The following is a 23,552-nucleotide window of genomic DNA, read 5'->3' on the forward strand; positions in this document are numbered from 1 at the left end:
AACCTGCACCTCTCTTCTTCTTCTTCTTCTTCTTCTTCTTCTTCTTCTTCTCCTTTTCCCTTTCTTTTTTTCTTCCTGCTGCTGCAACCCTTAAACAACAGCAGTCGACCCTCTCTTCTTCCTCTTCTCATCTTCTTTTTCTTTCCTTCCTCCAAAATCTGCAGCGACCGAACCCACTTCCCCCAGCTCTTCTTCCTTTCCTTCTTCTTCTTCTTCCCTGTAGCAGAAAACCACTCCCACCTTCATCTTCTTTTTCTCTTCTTCTTCCCTGCTGCTGCAACTAATAACCTGCAACTCACCTTTCTCCTCCTTTCTTATTGTTTTTCTTCTTCTTCTTCTTTTTCTCTTCTTCTTCCCTGCTGCTACAACTAATAACCTGCAACTCACCTTTCTTCTTATTTTATTTTCTTGTTTTCTGTTATTTCTTTAATTTTCTGATTAGATAGTCCATGTTTGTAATTCCCACAACCTGTTATTTCATTTATGTTTTCTATGTGGAATCTTCCTCCCCCCCCTTTTTTATCTATTTTGGTTTGATTTCAGGTCTGTAATGTATCTAGTCCTAGAACTTAGGGTTGGGATTCCCCTAATTTTAAAATTTAAAATCACATGATTTCATTTTATTTCCCTCTAAATAATGTATGTGACGTAGTCTAGGGCATATGTTAGCAAGGGCGTGGCTGGCCCCCCTCAAACCGGCTTGTAGCATTAGGTGCATATTGGGGATCTAGGTTTTCCTACTATCTCATATATTTTGTACTCCAACCCTCACTCGCATTAAAATAGTACTAATCTAGATTGATTAAAGTAATGTAGTTAACTTAATTAGTCATTTCAATTGTTGTTTATTCAATTGTGGTTTGTTAATTTAGTTTTTTTTTAATCACTGCATTTGGTTTCTTCATTCAATTCAATTTAGTAAACTTGTGTAATTACCAATCTTTTCCCCTTTAATGGTTTGTTTATTTTAATCAGTCAACTAATTAGTTATTTAATATAGGGTAATTAACTAGATTAATTAGTTAAAAGATTATCTTCTCATTAGCTTAACTAGGATTTTAAAAAATGTTTAACTCATCTTAGATTAGCTTAAGGTAAACATAATTAGTGCAATTAGGTTTCATAATTAATTTAATTAAACTTTAGGTTTAGTTTAATCCTCCTATACTAGATTACGTAGATTAGTAAAAATGCATTCATTTAATGTAATTAATCTATTTCATTTTTTTATAAATTAATTAGGTCTCATTTAATTTATAAATCTTTTTACCAATTATATTAAGTAGGATTGCAATAATTTATTTCACAAATTACTAGGGATTAGGATTAATCATTTTAATTAATTCAATTTAGGATTTCATAAATTCATTAATCATCCATCTAGGTTAGGTTCAATTAATTGAGTTAGTTTAATTTAAGTTTTTTTTTTTTTTTTATTAGTTTAATCATTTCATTATTTGCATCATAACCTATAGCATAATTTAGACACTTGGTTTAGGGTTTTCACATGTCATGCTCAGATACATAGTTTAGGGTTTTCAATGACCTAGATTTAAGACTAGTTAGTAGGGTACAAACAAACTTTGGTCAAATAAAAGGAGATCGGCCTTAGGGTCGGGCAGACTGGGTGCCTAACACCTTCCCAGTCTATCACTTGACATTTGTCCAGAATCTTGGTGCAGACCAGCCTTATCCATCAGAGTCATTAGTCACTCTCCCTTGATTGGGGGAGACATTTATGGGTCCTAGACCCTTTCTAGGTGGCGACTCCCTTTTACCCATAACGTGTATCCCCCCCTTGGCATCTGATGACCAGGGGATACTATCTCATCTCATTAGGGTCGAACCCTAGCGTGTGTACATGCGCTACGCGCCATATCGCGATCCCGACGGAGGTCCATGCTACCTACACAAGATGTCCAGGCCAACTTACACGCACCTCGACTAATCCTCGGGGAGACTAGCACAGTAACCCACCGCCATGATCTCCACTTAGATTGTAGATGCACAAATGGGAAATCGAACTTGAGACCGTGCACCTAATCCACACAATCCCCAGTTCTCTTTAACTATCTGGGCAACCCACAGGTGGGTACAGAATAAATAAGAAAAAACACTCACACACACACACACACACACTCACACAATGCATATGATAAGGTTCGATCCCAACCTCCTCCCCTGGGTGCCAGCTCCACAAGCCGAAGCTACCACCACTAGGCTATCCTAGTGTTCATTAACAAGCACATCTCTTCCACACTAGAGGTTTAAACTATACTCTATTCAGGACTCATTAATGAAATCATTTCAAGAAATTCAAATGTGGACATCAGCTACGTATGTACATCCCCAAATTAATAAACAAATGGTTCATACCATAGCCAATTTTGGGTTTAAACTTATCTCAAATGATTATGTATGGATTACTACTCTTTGTTGTTTGATTGCTTGGAGGAAATTAAAATACTTGTGGTTTTGATGTAAAATCATATCATACCTAATAAATTTGATGACTTTGAAAGGGAAATCTTCCCCACCTTCAAGAACAATAAGGTTTGGTTTGGATCACGATCATCGATTGTGTTGGGTCTCACCAATAAAATGCTCGACCCTTTATAAGGAAGTGAGATTGCCATGCCATCATTGTATCTTGCGCCTCTCCTTAAGGGAATTTTTGTGAATTACAATTTTATGCCCCGATGATGCCATTTTTTTTTTTCTTCTTCTTATAGAAAGAACATCATTCATTCAAATTTAAATCCTCAAAGAAGAAATCAGTTACAGAGGAAACCTCCTTGAGAAAAACAGAGTTAAGCCAAGGGTCATTACAAGAGAACTCAATTAAAATAGGAGAAAAGAGAGCCTTGCGGAAGAGGGAGTGAGCAACATGATTTGTTCTATGATAGCTGAAATGGAAGATGCACTCCACAAAAGAAGAAGAGAGATGGATGATGTCGTCCACAACTAAGCAAATTTCAGCATTGAAGCTCTTTAAGCTAATAGAGTCGATCAACTATTGAGAATCGCTTTTAGAGATAACAAAGGGTCAATCTTCAACGACAACTCTACACACAGCCAAACGAAGGGCAATGGATTCAGCGATCAAAGGAGAAGTAAAAGCAATTAATAGCACTCAGCTAGCAAAGTGGGCTTATATATATATATATATATATATATAAATCATATCATATCATACTACTATATAAAAGTACGTACTCCCTGTCTTTGGTATACTTTTTTCAAAATGACAAAAAAACCATTTACATCTACCAAAAAAATTTCCAAAATGGCCAAAAAACACTGGAAAAAATCCCCAAATGACCAAAAACCCCTCAAAATGGAATATCATACTACAATATATAAGTATGTACTCCCTGTCTTTGGTATACTTTTTCAAAATGACAAAAAAACCATTTTCATCTACCAAAAAAATTCCCAAATGGCCAAAAAAATCGGAAAAAATCCCCAAATGACCAAAAACCCCTCAAAATGTGGAATATGAAACAAATATCATAATAAACTCTCTATAATTCTCTCTCTCTCTCTCTCTCTCTAAACGTGGAGGAGAAAGGGGGAGAGTGGAGTATTAAAAAGACATATAATTATAATTATTAAGTATTAGAAAGACATATAATTATAAACCCTAAATCCACTCATCCTCTCACCCCTAAAAATGGAAGATAAATCAAATAATAATAATAAACTCTGTAATTTTCACTCTCTCCCTCTCTAAATGTGGAAGAGAAAGGGGGAGATTGGAATATTAAAAAGACATAATTATAAACCCTAAACCCAGTCATCCTCTCACCCCTCAAAATGGAAGATGAAACAAATAATAATAATAAACTATATAATTCTTACTCTCTCTCTCTTTCTCTAAACGTGCAGGAGAAAGGGGGAGAGAGGAGAGAGAAATAGAGAGAATTATGGAGAATGGGGATAGAATGAACAATTATGGAGAGAGATATACCAAAAAAAAATTAATAATAATAAACTCTCCATAATTCTCTATTTCTCTCTCTCTCTCTCTCTCTCTCTCTCTCTAAACGTGTAGGAAAAAGGAGAGAGTAATAATTAATTATAATTATTAATTAATTAAATATTAAAAATGACTAAAAAAAAGGCATATGATATCCCTCCTTAAATCTCCCTCTCTCTCTATCTGAAAAAAAAAATGTGAAGCACAATGGAGGGAGATTCTCCATAGAGAGAATTATTAATAATTATGGAAATATTAAAAATGGAAATATAGAGAGAGATATACCATCAAAACAAAAAAATCGCTCATAAAATCTCTCATTCCATCCCTTACAAAATCTAAATGTGGAGGAAATGGGTATTTTCTCTCTATAATTTTCTTTCTCTCACTCACTCTCTCTAAACGTGGAGGAGAAATGGGTGTCATTAATTATAATTATTACATATTGAAAGGATAAAAAAATAGGCGCAAAATTATGGAGAAATTTATTGCATAAAAACGGTATATTTCAATGATCTTTCATCGACTTTAAAGGTTTTTACTGCATGGAATCCTTCCTTATATATACCATAGATAAGACAAAAAAATTAACTATAATATCTCAGGATTTCTCAATTTTTTTTTTCTCTTACAACAATAGCTCAGAATATTTGCACTCAATCTTTCTCTTATCCTATTTATTAATAAAAAAAAGGCTTCCCTCTCCTTCATTAGGAAATAGAATCTCTCTCACCCTTTGTATTTATTAATTTTTTGATACGTTTCTTATTTTATTTATTAGTAAATAAAATCTTCCCTCTTCTCTCCCCTTTATTAGAAAGCAAAATCAAAAATCTTTTTTTCTCTCTCTCACACACGTTCCTATCTCTACCCATCAAAAAGCAAAACCAGAAATCTCTTTTTTCCTCTCTCACACACGTTCCTATCTCTACCCAACGTCTGTTATTTCTCTCTCTCTCTCACATACACGTTCCCAATCTTTCTCTTATCCTATTTATTAGTAAAGAAACTCTTCCCTCTTCTTCATTAGGAAATAGAAACTCTTTTCCCCCCATGTATTTATTACGTCTCTTATCTTATTTATTAGTAAATCAAATCTTCCCTCTTCTCTCCCCTTTATTAGGTAACAAAATTAGAGAGTTGCATCTCCTCTTTGGTCTTCTCTCCCAAAGCCCACAATCTGCTCTAAGAGAGCTCCAAGTGCTCCTTTTCTCTGTTATTTCTTTGGCTCCAAGTAAGCTATTGTAAGGTTTCTTATACAGTTCTTTAGCTTTTTCTTTTCCTATCCAATGATTTAATTTAAGGTATTCATCTTTGCTCCTTGATCCTATAATGCACTTATTATCTTCTAAAATATATATATATATTTTTTTAAATCTCAAATTTTGTTTTTAATCCTTACTTTTTAAATGTTCGATTTTCTTCGTTCATTTATGGGTTTATCGTATCTAATGTTGGGTTAACTCTCTAACTTGTCTTAGGTATGAAAGAACCTCAGGGCTTCATAATCCTCGATCGGTTGAAGAAGTCTTTAAGGATTTCAGATGACGGCACGCTGGGACAATCAAGGTTCTCACCACTGGTTGGATTTTGCTTCGTTGCTTCTCTCATTCTTATTTTGAGTATTTTTTGCTTCGTAGGTTTTGATGTTTATGTTGTTGTTTTTCTTTTGTAGATGTTGAGAAATTCTTTCAATTATGTGATTCTCGTGAGTTTTGTTTCTTATATGGGATTAGCGGGGTTTTGGTTTTAAAAAAGTAATAGTGACTATAGTATCAATTTGGTTTATGGATGCTGTTAAATTATATATTTTGAGTATTTGAGGGTTGCAATTACTCAGGTTTCATTTTAGAATTGGTTGGATCTCAGATTCAGAGATATCTCCAATTCTATCCCTTATTTTATTTTCATGCAATCCGACCAACTCTTACTTCTCTTTGAGTCCTAAGTTCCCAACAGCCACTGCTTAATTGGAGATTCAATTGAGCACAAAGGACTTACATTAGATGCTCTAATAATTTCTAATGGACAAACTTTTTCTACTGGATGCATGTGATTGCCTCTAGATCTGTCTGAAAAAAGAAATGGCTAAAAAGGGATCTCTTCAGCATTGGATATCTATAACAAAGTGACCCCAAATTGCCAAGTAAAAAAATCTACGAAAGAAAGAGTTGAGACTATCAAGCAAACCATTAATACCAAGAATTAATATGTTCTACAGGTCTTTCAATTATGTTCAATTGATTTTCTATTTTTGTGATATGCTCTTTTACATGAAAGCATTACATTAACCTTATAAGAAAATCATTTTTGATTACACAATGATGAAATTGGTGATTGTGATTGCATTATCGTTAACAAGCTTCTGAATTCCCGATTTCTCTGGTTGTAACCAAGGCTATAGAAAGAGCTTAAAAAGAAAGGGCGTCAATGTCGTTCCCTCTTCAGAGACTCTAAGATTGTTTTCATCCACATTCAAGGTTCTTAAACTAAAGAACTCATCCTCGATAGCTTATAACTAAATCTCTTAGAGGGAGACAAAGAGACATTTCACTAAAGAGAGGCATCTCTCTTACCATTAATTGTCTAAAAATATGTTGTAATTGTCTATCATTATTTAAAATTTAATAATCATCTTAAATTACTAATTGCTTCAATGAATATCATATATGATTAAAATACATCTTTCTCTTTCTCAGCCGCGTGCATTTGCAAGAGTTAAGGAGGTCCGAGTAATTTCTCCCAATCAAGGGTAAGAGCTTGAGTTTCAGACATAAGAGAAGGGAGGTCCGAGTAAGTTACCTTTTTTTTTCTTGGAAAGTTGACTTTCCTTCATAACAAAGCGGAAAACACCAATCCTTGTTTTTGTTGGTATGAGGAAAACACCAATCCACACATGCTTAAAAGCATGAAAATGCCTTACACCGTGCAGTTACCTTCATTTTTATATTCGTCGATGGCCGAAGGTGTATGGTTCCTGAGAGTATGGAAGCCGTTTTCAGTTCCCAAACATGTCTTCTTCTTCTCTCTTCTCCAGACCTTCGACTGTTGGAATGCAAAGAAGACCTGTCGCTGCACAGCCTGTTGCATCTAATCAGATGCCTTCTCCGGCAGTGATTCATCCAGACATCGATCCTCCTCCAAAACCAAGGGCTTTAACTCAGTGCCTTGCTGTGGGATTCTTTATCTTCCTTGTGTTGCTGCAGTTCTTGCCGGTCACCCATGTTCGTGATCCTTCTGATCCACGCGGTAACTGGCTTCCCTCTGATTCCAATCTCCGTTTCTTCCCCTGTGAGCCCTTCTTCCCTTTTCTTTTTCCCTTTATCTATTCTGAATTTTGAGTTGAATTGTATGCTTGTCTAAACCTTTCTAACTAGGCTCTGTTCTGGGTTTAGAAATAGAGGTTGGAAAGGAAATTGAAAGGAACTGATTGGAATCTCTGATTGAGTGTTTGGTTTTCGGTCTCAAAATTGTTAGAATCAGAAGAATTCGCTCATTATTAATTTATTAGTTGCTTCCGGTGGCAGTGTAGAGAGAGGGAAAAACTAAGAGACGTGGTCAGTCTGGGACGTCCAACTATGAATCATTCTGATTTGGTTGAAAGAAATCCTTTTGTTACCAACAATGGGATTATAATGATTTTTATTTTTGTTAGGGATGTGACTGCAATGATTACTGTGTGATAAGGTTACCCTCCAGATATTTGGATATACATTATACATAAGAAACATTATTTTGATTCTTTGAACATAAGGCAGAAGGTGGACCGGCCAATTGACCGCGTTGAACTAGACCCAGTATCGGAGCAAATAATTCAAGGCAAACCCAGCTTTTGTCCAAGTGGTCAGAGGTGGAGGAAAAAGGCCAAGGAGTCATACCATGATTTTCCAACGGCTATTGAATGGCAGGATTTCCATATATATCCAATTTGATTATTAGGATATGGATAAGCATATATTTGATTGCACATTTGTACCCTTCTATAATTTCTAATAGGATTTGAGAGTCTTCTATAATTTCTAATAAGATTTGAGAGCTTTGTAATATGGCTAATGTTAAGTTTGTCTCGAATTCTTGACCCGTTTTGAAGATTAATCCACTCCGACATATTTGGTGGCGACCCGAATGAGGAAGTTTTCTGAGATCTATAATGGAAGTAAAAGGGTTGGGCTGATAGGCCCAAGCCCAGAGCCCATCACTGATCTCGTATGGGGGTGCCAGGGCTATTGTGGTTCGACCGGATCGACCGCGACCCGATGGGTCAACCCACGACTTAGAGTATATATAATGTACTGTTGCTTGTTGAGAAAGTCATTGTATTTTGGGGGTTTTTCGAGCTAGGGTTTCAGGGCAAGTATTATCACTGTTGCTTGGGTGTAATCTCTTCTGCATAGTGAAACATCTTCTTCTTCGCCCGAGGACGTAGCACACCACCCTAATGTGTGAACCTCGTTAAATCTCTGTGTCATGCGGATCTTTTGTCTATTTATTTTCGAATTTCTTGATATTTGATCTAACAACTAATTTTGTCAAGTCATAAAATTTTATATTTAAAGATTATTATAATTTTTGGGGATTACGGTATCTTCAATTATAAGTACAAATGTTACCATAAAATAATCATGTGTGCCTTAAGCATTGATTTTATTTTTTGTATTTTCTGCCATTTTTATTTTTAATTTGATATACAATATTTCAATATTTAAACAGATTTGGATGCAGATATACCTGTATCCATGTCTTTTTTTTTTACCTATTTACAGCTCTTCTTTTCCCCATTTTTTGTCCTATTGAGGTGTAACTGGATTGGACCAAAATCAAATCAGATGACCCCTTTTGAAGTATGGTTCCAAGCACAGTTTGCATGTAGAGATTCTGTGGAAATATTTTCTATACTTGCCAAAATCTGACTAGAGTATAGATGGGTATCCCATTAATAAATGAGTTTTAAGCACCCTTTTCATTTGATTAATTGGTTATGCTGTAAAGATTCAATGACTGAAAACTAGAGATATTATGAACTCTGTCTTGGATTGAATCAAGATTGAACCAGAGATGACCCCTTTTTGACAGCTCAGTGCGAGATGTAATGACTGTGGAAGTATTTTCCATGCATGCCAAACATGTTTCTCGAGTATAAATCTTTATCCACTATAAATGAGGTTTAAAGGTCCTTCCCCAACAACACCCACCCCCCCCCAAAAAAAAAAAAAAAAAAATTCAGTTGCCTCTATGGGTTGTAGTGTAAAGATCAATAGAAACACTAGAAAACTAGGAATAGTATGCGTCCCATTTTGGCTAATCCTACTGAACTGTTGGTTCTAACCTTAACACAAAGTGAAACTAGGTGCACATGGTTAAGAGGTGAAATTGGAGGAACTGACAAGGAAGGAAAGACAGAAACCAAAGGCAGCAATGTTGGTTATAAATACCCAAGGCCCTTTATTAAAAAACCGAGTTTTATCCTGCCAGAGCCCTCCATTTTCCCATAAAATGGACCTTACAAACCAGGGCTGTGCTGTGCAGGTTGCCCATTTAACCAGTTCCGTTATCTTATAGGCCTTATTGGCTGCGTAGGATAGCATTAGAGTGTGAAGGTAAGTGAAAGTGTGCATAGAGAAAGAAGGGAAGCGAAAGAAAAGGTAATAATGAGTTACATTACTAAGAATGCTTAGAGTTGTGCTTCAACTAAGGGCAGGAAAATGGGAAATGTGGGGTAGGAGTAGGACCCATACCTTTTTAAGATTTCACATATTCTCTCAGAATACAACCAAGATGAAGATGGTGAGACTTTATTATAATCTTAATTGGGAGAATGTTAGTGTGTCAGGAATTTAAGAATTCCAGGGAAAAAGCATTCCTACAGAAGAGCACTGGAGAGTCACTATAGTGGGAAAGAAACTGAACTTTCACTTTACTTCATGCACTCATTCTCTTAAAAAGAAAACTACTTGAGAGTTTTTATGAAAGTATGGAGATCACTTTTCTTCTTCATTTTTGTTGGATTTTCTAAGTGTTTGGTTGTTTGGAGAATATATTCCTTTAAATTTTCACCTTTCCAATACTCTATTATTTTCTCAAGTATGCTTGGTCAGATTTTGTAAGAGAGTGTACTAAAGCTTCAAAAGGGTTGAGTCCCACTCAATTTATTTATTTTTCGTCTTCTATGCACACCCAAACATCTCATTTTCCTCCATTACAAATCCCCACACTCTCCTATATTCGCTTGCTGAGCATTCTTTCACATTCTCTAAACAAGAAAAAACAGACTTTGTGAAAGAACCTCATTATCCATTAAATATCAGAATTCCTTGTGTGGAAATACTAGAATTCATGAATCACCTCTCTTGCACTGCCCATGCTTTCCTCTCTTTGTTGCTACAAAAAAATGCTATTACATGGATGATTTTGTGTGACCCAAAGATTTGAAATATTGGTATTGGAAATGGTATTTCAAAACTCGCATTCTACAATCATCCAAACATATATTCAGAATGGATTCTGGCCCTCCATTTTGCATTAAATAGTGGATTTGGAATCGTCTAATTGAGACCTATCTCCTAGAATGCTAATCCCGCAATTCAAAATTTGCCAGATAGAAATCAGCAATCGTCTCTTTTTTTTTTCTGGGATCCCCTCTCTCTTTTTATTAGAGAGAGAACGTACTACTCTAAGGAACATATGGTAGCGACTAGAGATTATGAAAAAGCCTGAATGGGAATGTACATGATGAACATGATATGGTGGCAGCAGCAGCCTTTTGATGTTGACAAATGAGAGGGAAGGATGCTCTTTAGCTAAACAGAACCCACTACTTTAAGGACTATGGACGAGCTAAAAGTTCTCTCTTTTCCAAGGAATCTGGTGATCTGAAGCTAAAACTCCTTCTGGTGCAGGATTACTAGCATGTGAAGAATCCAGACTAAAGAAGCTCAAAGCTGGCTTAAGTTCCAAATCATCAAGGGAAGGTGCTCCAGAACAATATTTTAATATCTGTGCAGTTGGGTGTGGTGAATGGTTTTGTGAAGATTTTTCAGTTCAGATTTCTGATTTCCCTTAAAACTGACTCAGTTCCATACACATTGTTTCTTGGATGGACTGTTTGGATCTTCAAGTCCTTGCTGTTCTTGCAAACTCCACTTTGTCAAACTCAAGGTTTGTTCGTCTCATTATGCTACACATGCTCTTCCATGAAGAACATTTGCGAACAAGTTTTAAAAGTTTTTATGATTGATATCTGGCAGTGCAAGCTTTGAACATAGCATTTGGGCATAAATATTTGTTAGAAATGTCTTAAAGTTGGTGTGTTGCTTACCTAAAACACCAAACATCCTTTGGAACCAAAGTTGATGTTTGTAAGGGATTAAGTGCATTGTGTAGTAGGTAGATAAAACCTGCAATTCATTTACTTGTAAGGATAGGCCAACCTCACTTCGCCATTCTGATCTTCTATTTCCCATTTGAAAATGCGAAAATAAGCTTTCAAGAGCGGTTGAAAACAAGACAGGAAACACCATTATTGTGCTGTGATGTGGACTAGGCATGTGTGCATTGGTTCTGGGATCCATGAGATCTATCAAAAAAAAATTGTATCAGATGATTCTGGTTTCATCTGTCCTTCATGTATACCTTTCATTTTAGTGCAATTTGTATTACCTTTTACCTGGTGAATAGAGCTTATATATATGCACCATCCTGAATTCTGTTAACAACTATCTAACCCCCATACAGAATAGGGGGTTGAGTGCTGAGACTATATACACGATCTGACCCCATCCTGAACTCTGTTAACATGGTTGGAAATTTCGACCAAAATGGAAAAATGACTTAGTTCAACATGAGTTGAAATGAAACCTCACATGAAACACAGGGAAGTCCAGATTTCGACGAAATTTCTACTTATTTTGGTCGCTTTGACGCAATCAGTGAAATTTTGTCCATTTTGTCAAAATTTTGAGCTTTCACCCCCTTTCTCTTGAGAGCTCCAAAACTGTTAGAGAACTTCAAATTTTTTTGGCATTATTCTTTATTTTGCTATTGAAATCAAGGCTTCATGACCAGTCAACTATGGGGCATCCACTTCAACATTTGGGTATATTTGAAGCATCATTTTTGGCCAATTTTCCCAAATTTCAAATTTTCACTTATTGATGCAGATTCTTCACCAAACTAGACTTGTTTTATTAGGAATAAGCTTAGGGTTGGGTTGTATACATGTTGGGCCTTCAGTCCATGTGGTTTGGAGTGTATTGGGCTACTTTATGGGTCTAAACTAGGGGTTCTAAGGTTGCATACAGGATTCAGTGATTTGTTTCATTTTTCTTTAGTTTCATTTTTAGATGGGGTTATTTAGTTTTTAATTTCAGTACCTAAATTAGTTTCTAATTTCGTCATTGTTAGTTTCTAATTTCTGTCTGGACTAGTTTCTATTTTCATTAGATTCTAATTTCCAGTTTTTAGTAACTTCTTGTAATCAATTTTTAGTAATTCAGATTTAGTAACTCTGAGTTACTATTACTTGTAAACCCTCCCCATCATTATTATAAATAAAGGAGAGCTTTCATTAGTAGAGACACGATTTTATGAATAAAAAAAGATGCTACTGCATTTCTCCTCTATGAGGGTTCTTTGTGTTTGATCAAAGAAGAAGGGTTTGGTGTTTGATCCAAGCGACTCCTTGCGGCGTGAAGTCCAAGAGGTTTTCTTCAAGCTTTCTTATTTCTTTCAAGTTTTTTTTCAAGGTTCTATTGCTTTCAAAACAATCAGGACTGTTGACTGGTTTAAGTTGGACTGTTGTTGCTATTTACTATTGGGTGGTTTTGGTTGTTCTTTGGTTTATAATATCCTGCAGTTTCGGGACTGGTTTTCAAATCTAGTCCTACATTACTTATAGAGCTGCTATGATGGACTGTGAGAGATTCTTCAGGCAGAGGATGACATGGCTTTGATATGTCATGGGTCGAAAGTCTAACTTCCACTTTGGGTGTCTTTTCCCCAATTTAATGATTTAGACATAGCATTCTTCAATTGGCAATCCCCGAAGTTGTAGGATAAAGTTCCAGGTCTTGGCCACTGAAATGGCCATTTCTCGTTTTTCAATGGACCAAATTTTGGTACTGAAATTACCGAAATGAAGTTTCTCTTCATTTCTTGGCATCAAAAAAATTGGTACACATGGCTGCTACCCTGAGTCGCGGGAACTAGGAACTTTTCTGCTTTCTGGGTTTGCAGCCAAAGAAATGGAATTATGAATGATGTTTTCAAAAATACTCAAACCTCCATCATGAAGGGTGTTCTGAAAATATCCTTCATGATTCCATTTCTTTGACTATGAGCTTAGGTAACAAGAAAATCCCTACAACCTGAGTAACAAAAAAATTTCTTCCTATAAAAAATGAGAACAAGTGAGCCCATCACCGCATATAGTGCCGTAGCAGTACAAGAGGGAGAAGTGGGAGCAGATGCATACTTCACAAGTTGAAGACTCAATTTTAAAAGGGAAAAAAGAAAAATAACAAGGGGACCAGCGGTCCAATGGCTTGTTATGTCCTTTTTTTTTTTTCGGTGAGGCAATGGCTTGTTATTTCATAATTCCAATAGCTTACAGCATTTTGTATTTAAAAATGGATTAAGGTTATGGACATAGGCTTATCCACGTCATATATGATCTATCTGTTGCTAACCTCACAATAACGATCCTAGGTCAGCTAATATGTTAATTTGGAAGATAGTTTTTATCTCTCTCTATCTCTATTTAATGGGATTCATGATCAGCAATGAGGTGTTTGTGTGAGAACCATTAATGGCCCCAGTCAAGCTTTTGACCCATAGCGAAACTTTTTTTTTTTTTTTTTTTGGCTAAAAGGTCATATGTATTAAAAATAAAAGAGGAAAAAAGTATAAGTTGAGAAGTGAAAATTTTCAGATACAAATAGAGAGAGAAGGGATAAAAATCCGAAATCACTCTCCACCTTTGGCATGGCCATCAGCATGGGAGGAAACTTGGGAATGCCGAAGGTGGAGTGGTAGCCTAATGGTTTGATTCTCTCATTCTTTGACCATGTAATTCTTTATTCATTTTAATATGTTCTTTTGCTGAATTTTAACAAAAAATAAAAATAAAAAGCATGGGAGGAGACCCACTACTTTACCAAAGACACCCTACTTCACTAAAATAAATTTATATAAAATGAATTCCAACTCTTCTTTCAGCATCCACCTTAACTTCATTTGCAAGCTCAACAAAATGAAACAAGGGAAGGTTACTGGCTCCTTCCAATTTTTTTTCCTAATAGGAAATGGAAGGAAAATCTTCTTTAATATATGAAAGAGAAAAAGATTTATAAAAGGTTCTTCAGTAAGCTATGGAGACACAGTCGAAATCAAACAAAGTATATAAATAATAATAGTAAAGCATAAATGAACACCCTGTCCAAAAGATTCCATATGAGCTATTTTCTGGACCTAGGCAAAGAAGGTACATGGTTCCAATCTCCCTACAATAGAATAGTAATTTGATAAAGTTTATCTTAAGCTCGGGTTGGATCCTTATAGTTCAAGTAATGGAGTATCGCTTTGCTTCCCACTAAATCCAACTGGTAGATTAGATTCCTATAAAAAAGTCTCATTCCCTTATCCCAATGGCTATGTTTTGGTTACAAAGAAAATTTAAAGTAAAATATTTCAAAGAAAATTTGATGTAAAATATTTCACTTTCCTTACCTTCCCTTCCCTTCCCTTCCCTTTAATTCCCATTGCATTTTTTTGCTAAGAATCAGTAAGTATATTTCATTATAAAGGAGAAAAAAAAGTATTTTATAAGGAAATGCTCAACTATTGAACCTCCAAACCACCTTCGGCATTGCCATCAGTAGAAAGGAAAAACAATCACAAAGTAGAAAATTATCCTACTGAATCTGGATTAGAGCTAAAATCCACCTTCGGCATGACCATCAAACAGAACCACTAGAAATCAAACTTGTGGTAATTGGGCATTTAGATCAAGGATCTTTATCCCAATAGTCTTGAATTTTGACCCAATGGCATTGATAAAAAAGTGATCTAAACCAAGCGAGATGAAGGCAAGTGCATCATCTTAGTTTCATATCGATGAAACTAGGGTTTACTTATTATTCCTTTTTTTTTTTTTTCATGTGTATTAAAATAAGGGAAAAAAATATATAGTACAAACTGGGACTAAAGACACCAGATACAAACAGCATCAAAGGAGAGAAAATGTAAACCCCGGGATCAATTCCTCACCTTCGGCATGGCCATTAGCAAGGAAGAAAATCACAACTCTAACAAAACAAAACTAAAAGAAGCGAACTCTTGGCCTAGATTCTGCATAATTTCTTATCTCATCCAAGATCGAAACTGGAAGATTAGGAGAAACATCTGAAGAACCACTTCTAGCTGCAGATTTTGCCAAGTAATCTGCAATCGGATTAGCGTCCCTATAACAATGAGTTAACTTCCATTCACTTATTAAAAGATATGGATAAATAAAGCACCAGCCTTGCCGAGCATACCAAGGAATATTTTTGGAGTATACAGCCAAAGTCATCGCCATCGAGTCTGTCTCAATCCATAATCTCTCAATACCCAACTGATTTTCTATTTTAATACCTTGAGTAAGACCTTGAAATTCAGCTTCATAACTTGTTTTGATTCCCAGGCAGGATCATAAGGAGGAAATAATCCTACCATTAAAGTCCCTAATAACAGAACTGCAGCTGCTCTTCCTGGGTTGCTAAGAGAACATCCATCAATGTTAAGCTTGAGCCATGAAGAAAAAGCTTAGCCTTGGTCTTATTTGAAATTAGTCCATCCCTTCTCCCTGTTGTTACATTGTAGAACTGCCTCCACCCTACATGTAAACAATTCATATTGTATAAATTACTACATGATCAAATGTTGATCTTCAAGAGGTACCATTTTTTTTTTCTTCTTTACCAATTCTTTCCTGTAATATTTTTTGGGGTGGGGGAGGAGGGAGAATTTCCTGGGCTTTGATGAATATATTAAGGGAGAGGGATAGGTATACAACCGGTATACGATAAACTAGTGGACAACACCAATGGGGGCACATAATAGGATATCATACAAGAAGAAATACGAAAAGAAAGATAGGCACAGTGGGTGTTAGCTTACGGTATATAGGCGGCATACCCAACCTCATTCACCCAAAAAATTCATTTACAACACTTCGTTGTCAGCCTCTAAAAAACTAGAAATATATAGGAATGTAGTATGTAGGAGAATATTAAGAGTAAGAAACACCTATATATTACCCTTAGAAGAAATTTTATTTTATTTTATTTTATTTTTCATGTGGGGAAAAATTTCCTTCATGCTTGCAACTCTTCAGCCACATGGACTGATGATTTGCCCTTGCGAGACTGTTGGAATATTTGATAGATTCAGTGTACCCTCTTGATATATAGGGTCAGCTGTCAAATTTATTGACCTATCTTATCTGAAATATATGGCCCACCATGTTTGGACATTCTGCCTTTTTATTTTTCTTATATAGGTTATTGTTGATAACATTCTTAGATTCAAAATTTTCTTACCAAGACAACAGCTTCTCTAGCAGCCATGATAATGATATCAGCACAAGAGACAATCCCTGTGCCACATTGGTTCTCTACAGTGGATTTTGCATTATCAAAGATATTGCATGTAACCTTTCAAACATGACATAGGATTAATAATTGGGTTCATCTGTTTGTAACCGAGCAGGTTACGAACAAAATTTGTAACCAGACATTAGATACCCTAGTATATTGTTTAGTTCAATTTTAACAGAGGGTAATTGACGTAATTTCACAATATTAATTGACAACTATTAATTGATTTCCTTTCCCCAAATTCATCCCTTTAATTGAAGGGTACAATAGGAAATCCGACCCCAAGATCCCATCCCAATCTCCTTCTTTGTTCACTTTCCTGTTTTAACTCTTTCACCAAAAAAGCAACAATATGCTTAACTCACCGGAGCAGTAAAACCAGAGAGATTGAACTTTCTTTGAGGGAGATTGAGTGTTTCATGAAGGAGAACGAGAAAAGGCAATAGTTGCACAAGAGAATCGTTGGGTTTGATTTCATATTGCAAGAGTTCAACCTATCGCGAAAACACAACAACAAGATAAGGGCTTGGACATCCACTGCAGAATCGTTGTGTTTGATTTCTTATTGCAAGGATTCAACAAAAGAGTTGCAACCTATCGCGAGAACACAACAGCAAGAAAAGGGCTTGGACTTGGCCAGGTTAGACTCTAGCCATTTTACCTCTTAGAATTAAAACTAAACATAAATGAGCGGAACATACCCATGTAGGCTTAATTTTTGACCGTTCATGGGCATAATTTTTTGGAGATATCATGAAGTGATCGAAATTGAAATGTATCGATCAAATCTTTTACTGAAACACTCCTGTTGCAAGAATCATGAGGTTGAAGAAGGAGATTCCTAATATTTACGCAATATGATAGAACTTTTTATTATTTTTCAAAAGCTCATTGTCTTTTATTATATTAATAATAATCTCCTCTTAGGGTTAAATATTTCACAAAGATCCCCCAATCAAGAAATTTTTCATTTTCAATCCAAAGTAAAAATTATATTTTAAAAAATCTCCTTCAACTTGTGTTTCTTCCTTTTTTATTTTCTACTTCAACAAATCCCCTACATTAGGTAGTGGCAATCCTGGTTGGGAAGAGCTCTCATTCAATTGGTGATGGTGAAACTGAGTCTGATCTCATCTATGCTTGTATGACTCATCCATGGGAATTTTCTTCAATATCTTTTATGATAGTGGCATTTTGTGAGACTCATTGCCTTCTCAGTTTTTTCTTGTATTGTATTGTATAGATTTAGTGTTGAATGGTGCAAGTTAACTGTTTGATTTTAAATACTGTAAATCAAAGGTTAACTATTTTGGTGTTAGCTTTTGCTTCTCTTAATATGGATTTTTTTAACTCTTTCTTGTAACTTCTCTCTTTTTTTTTTCTTCCAGTTTCTCATCCCATTCGAGTGATACGGTATTATTTATTTGATATTTGGTTGTAGACAAATGGAAGGTGGAACATCGCAAGTGAGTCATATTTTTCTCTCCATTTTTTTTTTTAATAGTTTTCCCAACTTTGATATCTCCAATTGATCCATATGTTTTTGTGACAAATTCATTCTGTTAGATATTCAATGTCCAGCTTTTGTTTGTTATTCACATCAAACTTCCTTGAAATGAAATCAAGTAGAAGAAGATCTTTGGACACTCAAAAAGTCTTCCTTGTACAGTCAATTATTAAAGAAAGAAAGGGAAAAAAAAAGGAAGTAAGAAGGAAAGTCTAAAGGTTATAAACTTGAAGGGTCAATGAAGTGGGTCTAGACCCAACGTAGCGTTTTCTCTATATATATATACATATATATATATATATATATATATGTCTTTCCAATCCTTTTCTTTTATACAAGAATCAAAGGAGGAGGTGAGAGGAGGGGAGGGGTGGACACTAGGAAGATAATATTATTTAAGGCATAATATTCTCATCTGCCATATGATTGGAAGAGCTGAAGCTATGGTGCTCTAAATCTCAACATAAGGATCATGTGGTGGAGTGGGTGATAGAGATGGGTTATAAGAACACCATCGTGACCAAAAGAGATAATATAAAAGTAAATGATGCTAACGGCAGCTAGCAATCAGTAGAAAAGGTCATGCCTATCTTTGTTGAGGTCATTGTCACTGAGCCATTAGGATGTAATATTATAATCCTTCTTCAATTCAATGAAAGAGATCCAACTTTACATGATACCATTAATATGCAGAAAAGACATCTCTATCATTCTATGCCCATAAAAACATTTCGAAATCAACATTATGATGATATTAAATTTTAGGACAGAATGTAACTTAATTACCCATGTTCCATTTCAGAAATTAATGGACAGATGTGGAGAGAATAAACTCTGGTTCAATCTTTACCGTATATAAACTTAAAGTTCTTATTGAAGATACTTCTATAGTGTCATGGCCTCATGGCGCAAAAAAAAAAAAAAAAATGAATGAATGCAACATTTGTGATAATATTATGTTTTTGACTATTTGGCAAAGGGATTGTTGTTTGGTTTCTTTGTTGCTTCTGCAAATAACATCTAAGGTTGAACTCATTGTTATATTGTTTGATTAAAAGAATGCTGCAATTGTGCTAATATTATGTATTTTTAATGAAGGTGCCATGACCAGTGGACTATTGTATGGTAATTTTGATGTTTTTGTATTATATTTATGTGACAATGGCCATTTAGGTTTTGTTAAATCTATATTCTATACTAGTTGCAGCCAATCTTTGTCGAAAGAAACATGGTGGACTGTCAAATTGATGGATACCCAGATCTCGTACCAAAGGATGCCAATATGGGATGTGTGACCCCAACATTGTATGTTGGAAAAACTTTTGGAAGTTCTGAACAAGCTTTTTATGAATACAGTATTTATGCAAGGAAGCAGGGATTCTCTGTTAGAAAACAAAGGTGTGAAAAAAGAGAAACTAAGGATCATGAAGTATATCGACGAGAATTTGTTTGCCATCGATCGGGCAATGGGAGTAAAAAAGGTGAAGGTATTGAAAACAATGAAGAATCAGGTGATGGTTTTAAGAAAAGACGGAGACAATACCGGTCTTGTCGTTGTAATTGCAAAGCACACATGAGTGTTTGCTTGTCTAGGAATGGGGATGTGATGTTCTGGGAAGTTCGTAGTTTTGCAGATGACCACAACCACGAATTATTGGATCCAAACGAGGTCTGTCATTTGAGAGCATATCGGCATATTTCTGGCCACTATAGGCGGCGTATCTTGACACTTGAAAAATCTAGGGTACCAGTTCCCCAAATACTTAGGATATTGGAAACAGAGCAACAAGTTGAGGTTGGCTGTCTTCCATTCAACGTGAAGGATATATACAACTTCCTTAGCTCACAAAAATTATTTATGAGGGAAAATGATGAGGCCAATCTTGTCTTCAAATGCAAACATTTGAAATCCTTAGATTTAGAGTTTCAATATGAGTATCAAGTTGATGACGATAACTGTTTGGAGTACATTACTTGGTGTCACAGCAATTCTGTTCGTGGTTATCAGCTCTATGGTGATGTTGTTGTTTTTGACACAACTTACAAGTTAAATGCATATGACATGCCTGTAGGTGTATGGGTTGGTGTGAATAACCATGGATGTTCTGTTTTTCTTGGGTGTTGTTTACTAAGGGATGAGAGACAAATGTCCTTTGAGTGGGCATTCAAAGTATTAGTCTAATTAATTTAAACACTAGTAATATTATTTTGTTATTTTCGTGTTAACATGTATCAATGTATGTTGATAGGTGTTCTTGAAGTTAATGGGTGGGAAGGCCCCCAAAACTATTATCACTGATGATGATCCCCAAATTGGTGCTGCAATTGAGAACATTTGTCCGGCCACCAAGCATGCATTATGCATGTGGCATATTGCAAAAAAATTCCCTGAAGTGTTGTCTACTATTTTGAAAGCTCAATTTAAGGAATGGAACAAGACATTTCAAGAACTAAGCAAGATAGGGACAACCGAAGACTTTGACAAGGGTTGGCAATCAATGTTGGAAGAGTACGAGTTAGTAGCCAATGTACATTTAAGGAGACTATTTTGTAGCCGTACTAAGTGGGCGAAACCATATCTCAAGCCTTATTTCTTTGCTGGAATGAGGACTACTCGCAAATCCGAGTCAATGAATGCATTCATAAAGCAAACAATTTCATCACAAACTCTTCTAACAGATTTCATTGATCAGGTATGAGTACTTAATTAATTGTGTTAGTTTTTTATTCTTTTTATTGCTGTTTTTAATTTGTGATATTTGGAGCTAGTGAGATCGATATTTCACTAAGCATCTTGTCATCTAATTGTTATTGTTTGCTCAGATTGAAAAGACAGTAAGGGCGTTGGATCAAAAGGGAGAGCAGAAAGGCGTGCAACAAAAAGCAACTATAGTATCAATTTTGACTCAACACCCAATTGAGTTGCATGCCTCTAAAATTCTCACATTTATACGCATGTTATGACGTGAACCTGGGTTTTGGATGGTTCGACATGCGGAGCATGATGATAAATGGAGAACAGTTCAACATTTAGTTGGGGAAGAAACCGTTAAGTATAGTTGTAAGTCCTTCGAGTTTAAAGGCATTCTTTGTAGACATGCAGTTGCTATCCTCATAAGAAGCAACTTTTTTCATACACCTGACCAATACCTACTCCCACGGTGGCGACGCAATGCATCACTTACTTTGCCACTAATTGATGAGTCAAAATTCGATCAATTAAAGAGGCTTGAGATCATCCAATCACTTACAACTCAGTTTGTCCATGAAGCAATGAAATCGGAATGTCATCATGACTTGCCTTTGGATACATTGCTAATTCTATTATTGATCTTTCATTCTAGAGCATCCATTTTAACACTGGCGGTGGGAACCAAGAAGGCAACTGAAGTACCGTTCGAAATGAGCAGAACGTTTATTGAATAAATCAAGAACAAATTTTCATTTCTTGTTGATGCAATAACATTGAATTTGTGTGTTTTCAATAAACTGAGATTCAAGGAAAAATAATGACTTTGAATACAATTGAATGGTGACCAATCCATTAACACCAGTCAAAACTAACATGATATGGATTCCCCCTGTAACAAGGTCAACACCAAAATCCATTCAACAAACCCATTAACTTGATTAATATATAAAGTGTGTATTTCCTTTGGAAGAACTAAAATTGCTAGATTTCCCTGGAACCCATTTTTTCAGTCAGCAAGAATAGATCATCTGCATTCCCATCCAAGGTTTTAAAATTTGGCATTGGTATCGGTATCGGTATCGGTCACAGCTGAAATCGATACGATACGAATTGGTATCGGTAAGGATCGATTAAGGATCGAAAATCATATAGTTTTTCAGGATCGGTCACAGTATCGACTAGAATAGGTCAAAAAAAAATTTTTTTTTTAATCTAAAATAATTCAGAAAAATGAAAAAACCAAATTGAATGAAGGAATTAAAAGAGAGGTTACAACGTAACCGCCAAAGTGACAAACGTGTTAACCCATTAAAAAAATGTTTGCTTCCTTCCCTTTGATTATGCCACAATGGCACTTGGCACCATATGGAAAGAAGGTGATATTTCTTTTTTTAAATTCATTTTTCTCCTAATTTGGAGGATAAAAATGGAAGTAATCAATCGTTGACTTGGAGAGCTCATTTAGACAAGATTTTATTGCCACAAAAGAGGATGATAAAATTTTAGCAATACACCTCTCTGCCGTCGGATCTCGACACAAGCATGTGTGGCCGTTGGATCCCCCATTGCTCTGATTCGTCCTTTATGAGTTTATGTTAAAAAAGAGAAAAAAAAAAGGATTGGGTCAGATCGGCATATCCGGATCGGTATCTGATACACAGGATGATACCGATACCCATCTCAAGATCAATCAAGTATCGGGATCAGTCTCAGCCAATAATGATCAGATACGACTGATCCAACCAATCAGATACCGATACTTGATTCCATGTTCCCATCGGATAGGAGCCAATTCATTATGCCAACTGATTCAATACAAAGTTGCTCTCTAATTTGGTTTTCAACCCAAAAAAAAAAAAAAATTCCTTTCTCAGAAGTATGCAATATGTATTGAATCCATAAAAATTTTCAACATCGACTCTGTAACACATAAAAAGACCAGCTAGTCTAATTTTTTAAAGAGGGGTCCAGCAATAGCAGATCCTTTTTTTTTTTTTTTTTTTTTTTTTTTTTTTTTGATCATTCAACCATGAACTAGAAACAGGTGTCCATAACTTCCAAGACAAGAGATACGCAGAACAAAATTCCCTAAGAACAGATCAAAACTGGTCCTACTGGGTGTGGCATTTGGTTTGCATGCACAAGCATAAGACAAAAGAAAATTTTCCAACACTGCTCACTCATCCTCTTTGCTCCACAACCTGGCCAGTTTGTTGGTAACAACAACATCCAGCTGGGCAGCATGCTCAACAATCTCTTTCCTTTTACGCGTGGAGACATTGTGTGCGATTTCTGCACAGTAGGTCCTGATATGTATCATCAACACTTCCAATTCCTTGACTTTGTGCACCAGAAATTTCTTGAAGCCATTGGGAAGGTAATGACGGGTCTTCTTGTCTGAGCCATACCCTATGTTGGGCATCAAAGTGCAGACCTTAAACTTCCTCCTCACCTGAGAATCAATACCCTTGGGTGGGTCTATGCCAGCTTGGCTTCACAGAGACTTTCCGGTCACTCTGGAGCCTCCTGAACTGCTTGACACGGTTCTTTACAATCCTCTTGGTGAGCAGAGGAACAGCCATGGTTTCTGTGTTAGGGTTTCCACCAAAGGTTCCGACCGTATAGCAGATCCATTTTAATATGACAAGAACTAAGAAAATGAAAATCCAGATTTCTCCAAAAAGACAATCATTGAATCTTAAAAGTACCTCACACAGTGGAAGCAGCATACAATGTATTATA

At 35.8% G+C, this 23,552-nt stretch overlaps 2 protein-coding genes and 1 pseudogene across 2 annotated transcripts; 2 read left to right on the forward strand and 1 right to left on the reverse strand.

The window, feature by feature from the left end:
* The first annotated feature begins 6,705 nt into the window (after positions 1 to 6,705).
* LOC122062111 lies at positions 6,706 to 11,664 on the forward strand. Its single transcript, XM_042625773.1, has 2 exons — positions 6,706 to 7,228; positions 10,876 to 11,664. The coding sequence occupies exons 1-2, from the start codon at positions 6,991 to 6,993 to the stop codon at positions 11,037 to 11,039; spliced, it is 402 nt and encodes a 133-aa protein (XP_042481707.1). The 5' UTR covers positions 6,706 to 6,990; the 3' UTR covers positions 11,040 to 11,664.
* A 5,271-nt stretch (positions 11,665 to 16,935) lies between these two features.
* Positions 16,936 to 21,082, forward strand: LOC122060697 (protein FAR1-RELATED SEQUENCE 11-like). The gene is made up of 4 exons (XM_042623809.1): positions 16,936 to 17,251; positions 18,000 to 18,077; positions 20,368 to 20,811; positions 20,942 to 21,082. Exons 2-4 carry the CDS (start codon positions 18,057 to 18,059, stop codon positions 21,080 to 21,082), a joined length of 606 nt encoding a protein of 201 aa, XP_042479743.1. The 5' UTR covers positions 16,936 to 17,251; positions 18,000 to 18,056.
* A 1,904-nt stretch (positions 21,083 to 22,986) lies between these two features.
* Positions 22,987 to 23,392, reverse strand: LOC122060443 (annotated as a pseudogene).
* Positions 23,393 to 23,552: the final 160 nt, after the last annotated feature.

Source organism: Macadamia integrifolia, chromosome 14, assembly GCF_013358625.1.
Source record: "Macadamia integrifolia cultivar HAES 741 chromosome 14, SCU_Mint_v3, whole genome shotgun sequence".
NCBI lineage: Eukaryota > Viridiplantae > Streptophyta > Magnoliopsida > Proteales > Proteaceae > Macadamia > Macadamia integrifolia.

Coding starts and splice junctions, on each gene's coding strand:
- LOC122060697 (XM_042623809.1), top strand. CDS start 18,057: ATGGAAGGTGGAACATCGCAA. Junction 18,078..20,367: donor TGGAAGGTGGAACATCGCAA/GTGAGTCATATT, acceptor GTATGTTGATAG/GTGTTCTTGAAGTTAATGGG. Junction 20,812..20,941: donor TAACAGATTTCATTGATCAG/GTATGAGTACTT, acceptor TTGTTTGCTCAG/ATTGAAAAGACAGTAAGGGC.
- LOC122062111 (XM_042625773.1), top strand. CDS start 6,991: ATGTCTTCTTCTTCTCTCTTCTCCAGACCTTCGACTGTTGGAATGCAA. Junction 7,229..10,875: donor TGATCCTTCTGATCCACGCG/GTAACTGGCTTC, acceptor CTTCTGGTGCAG/GATTACTAGCATGTGAAGAA.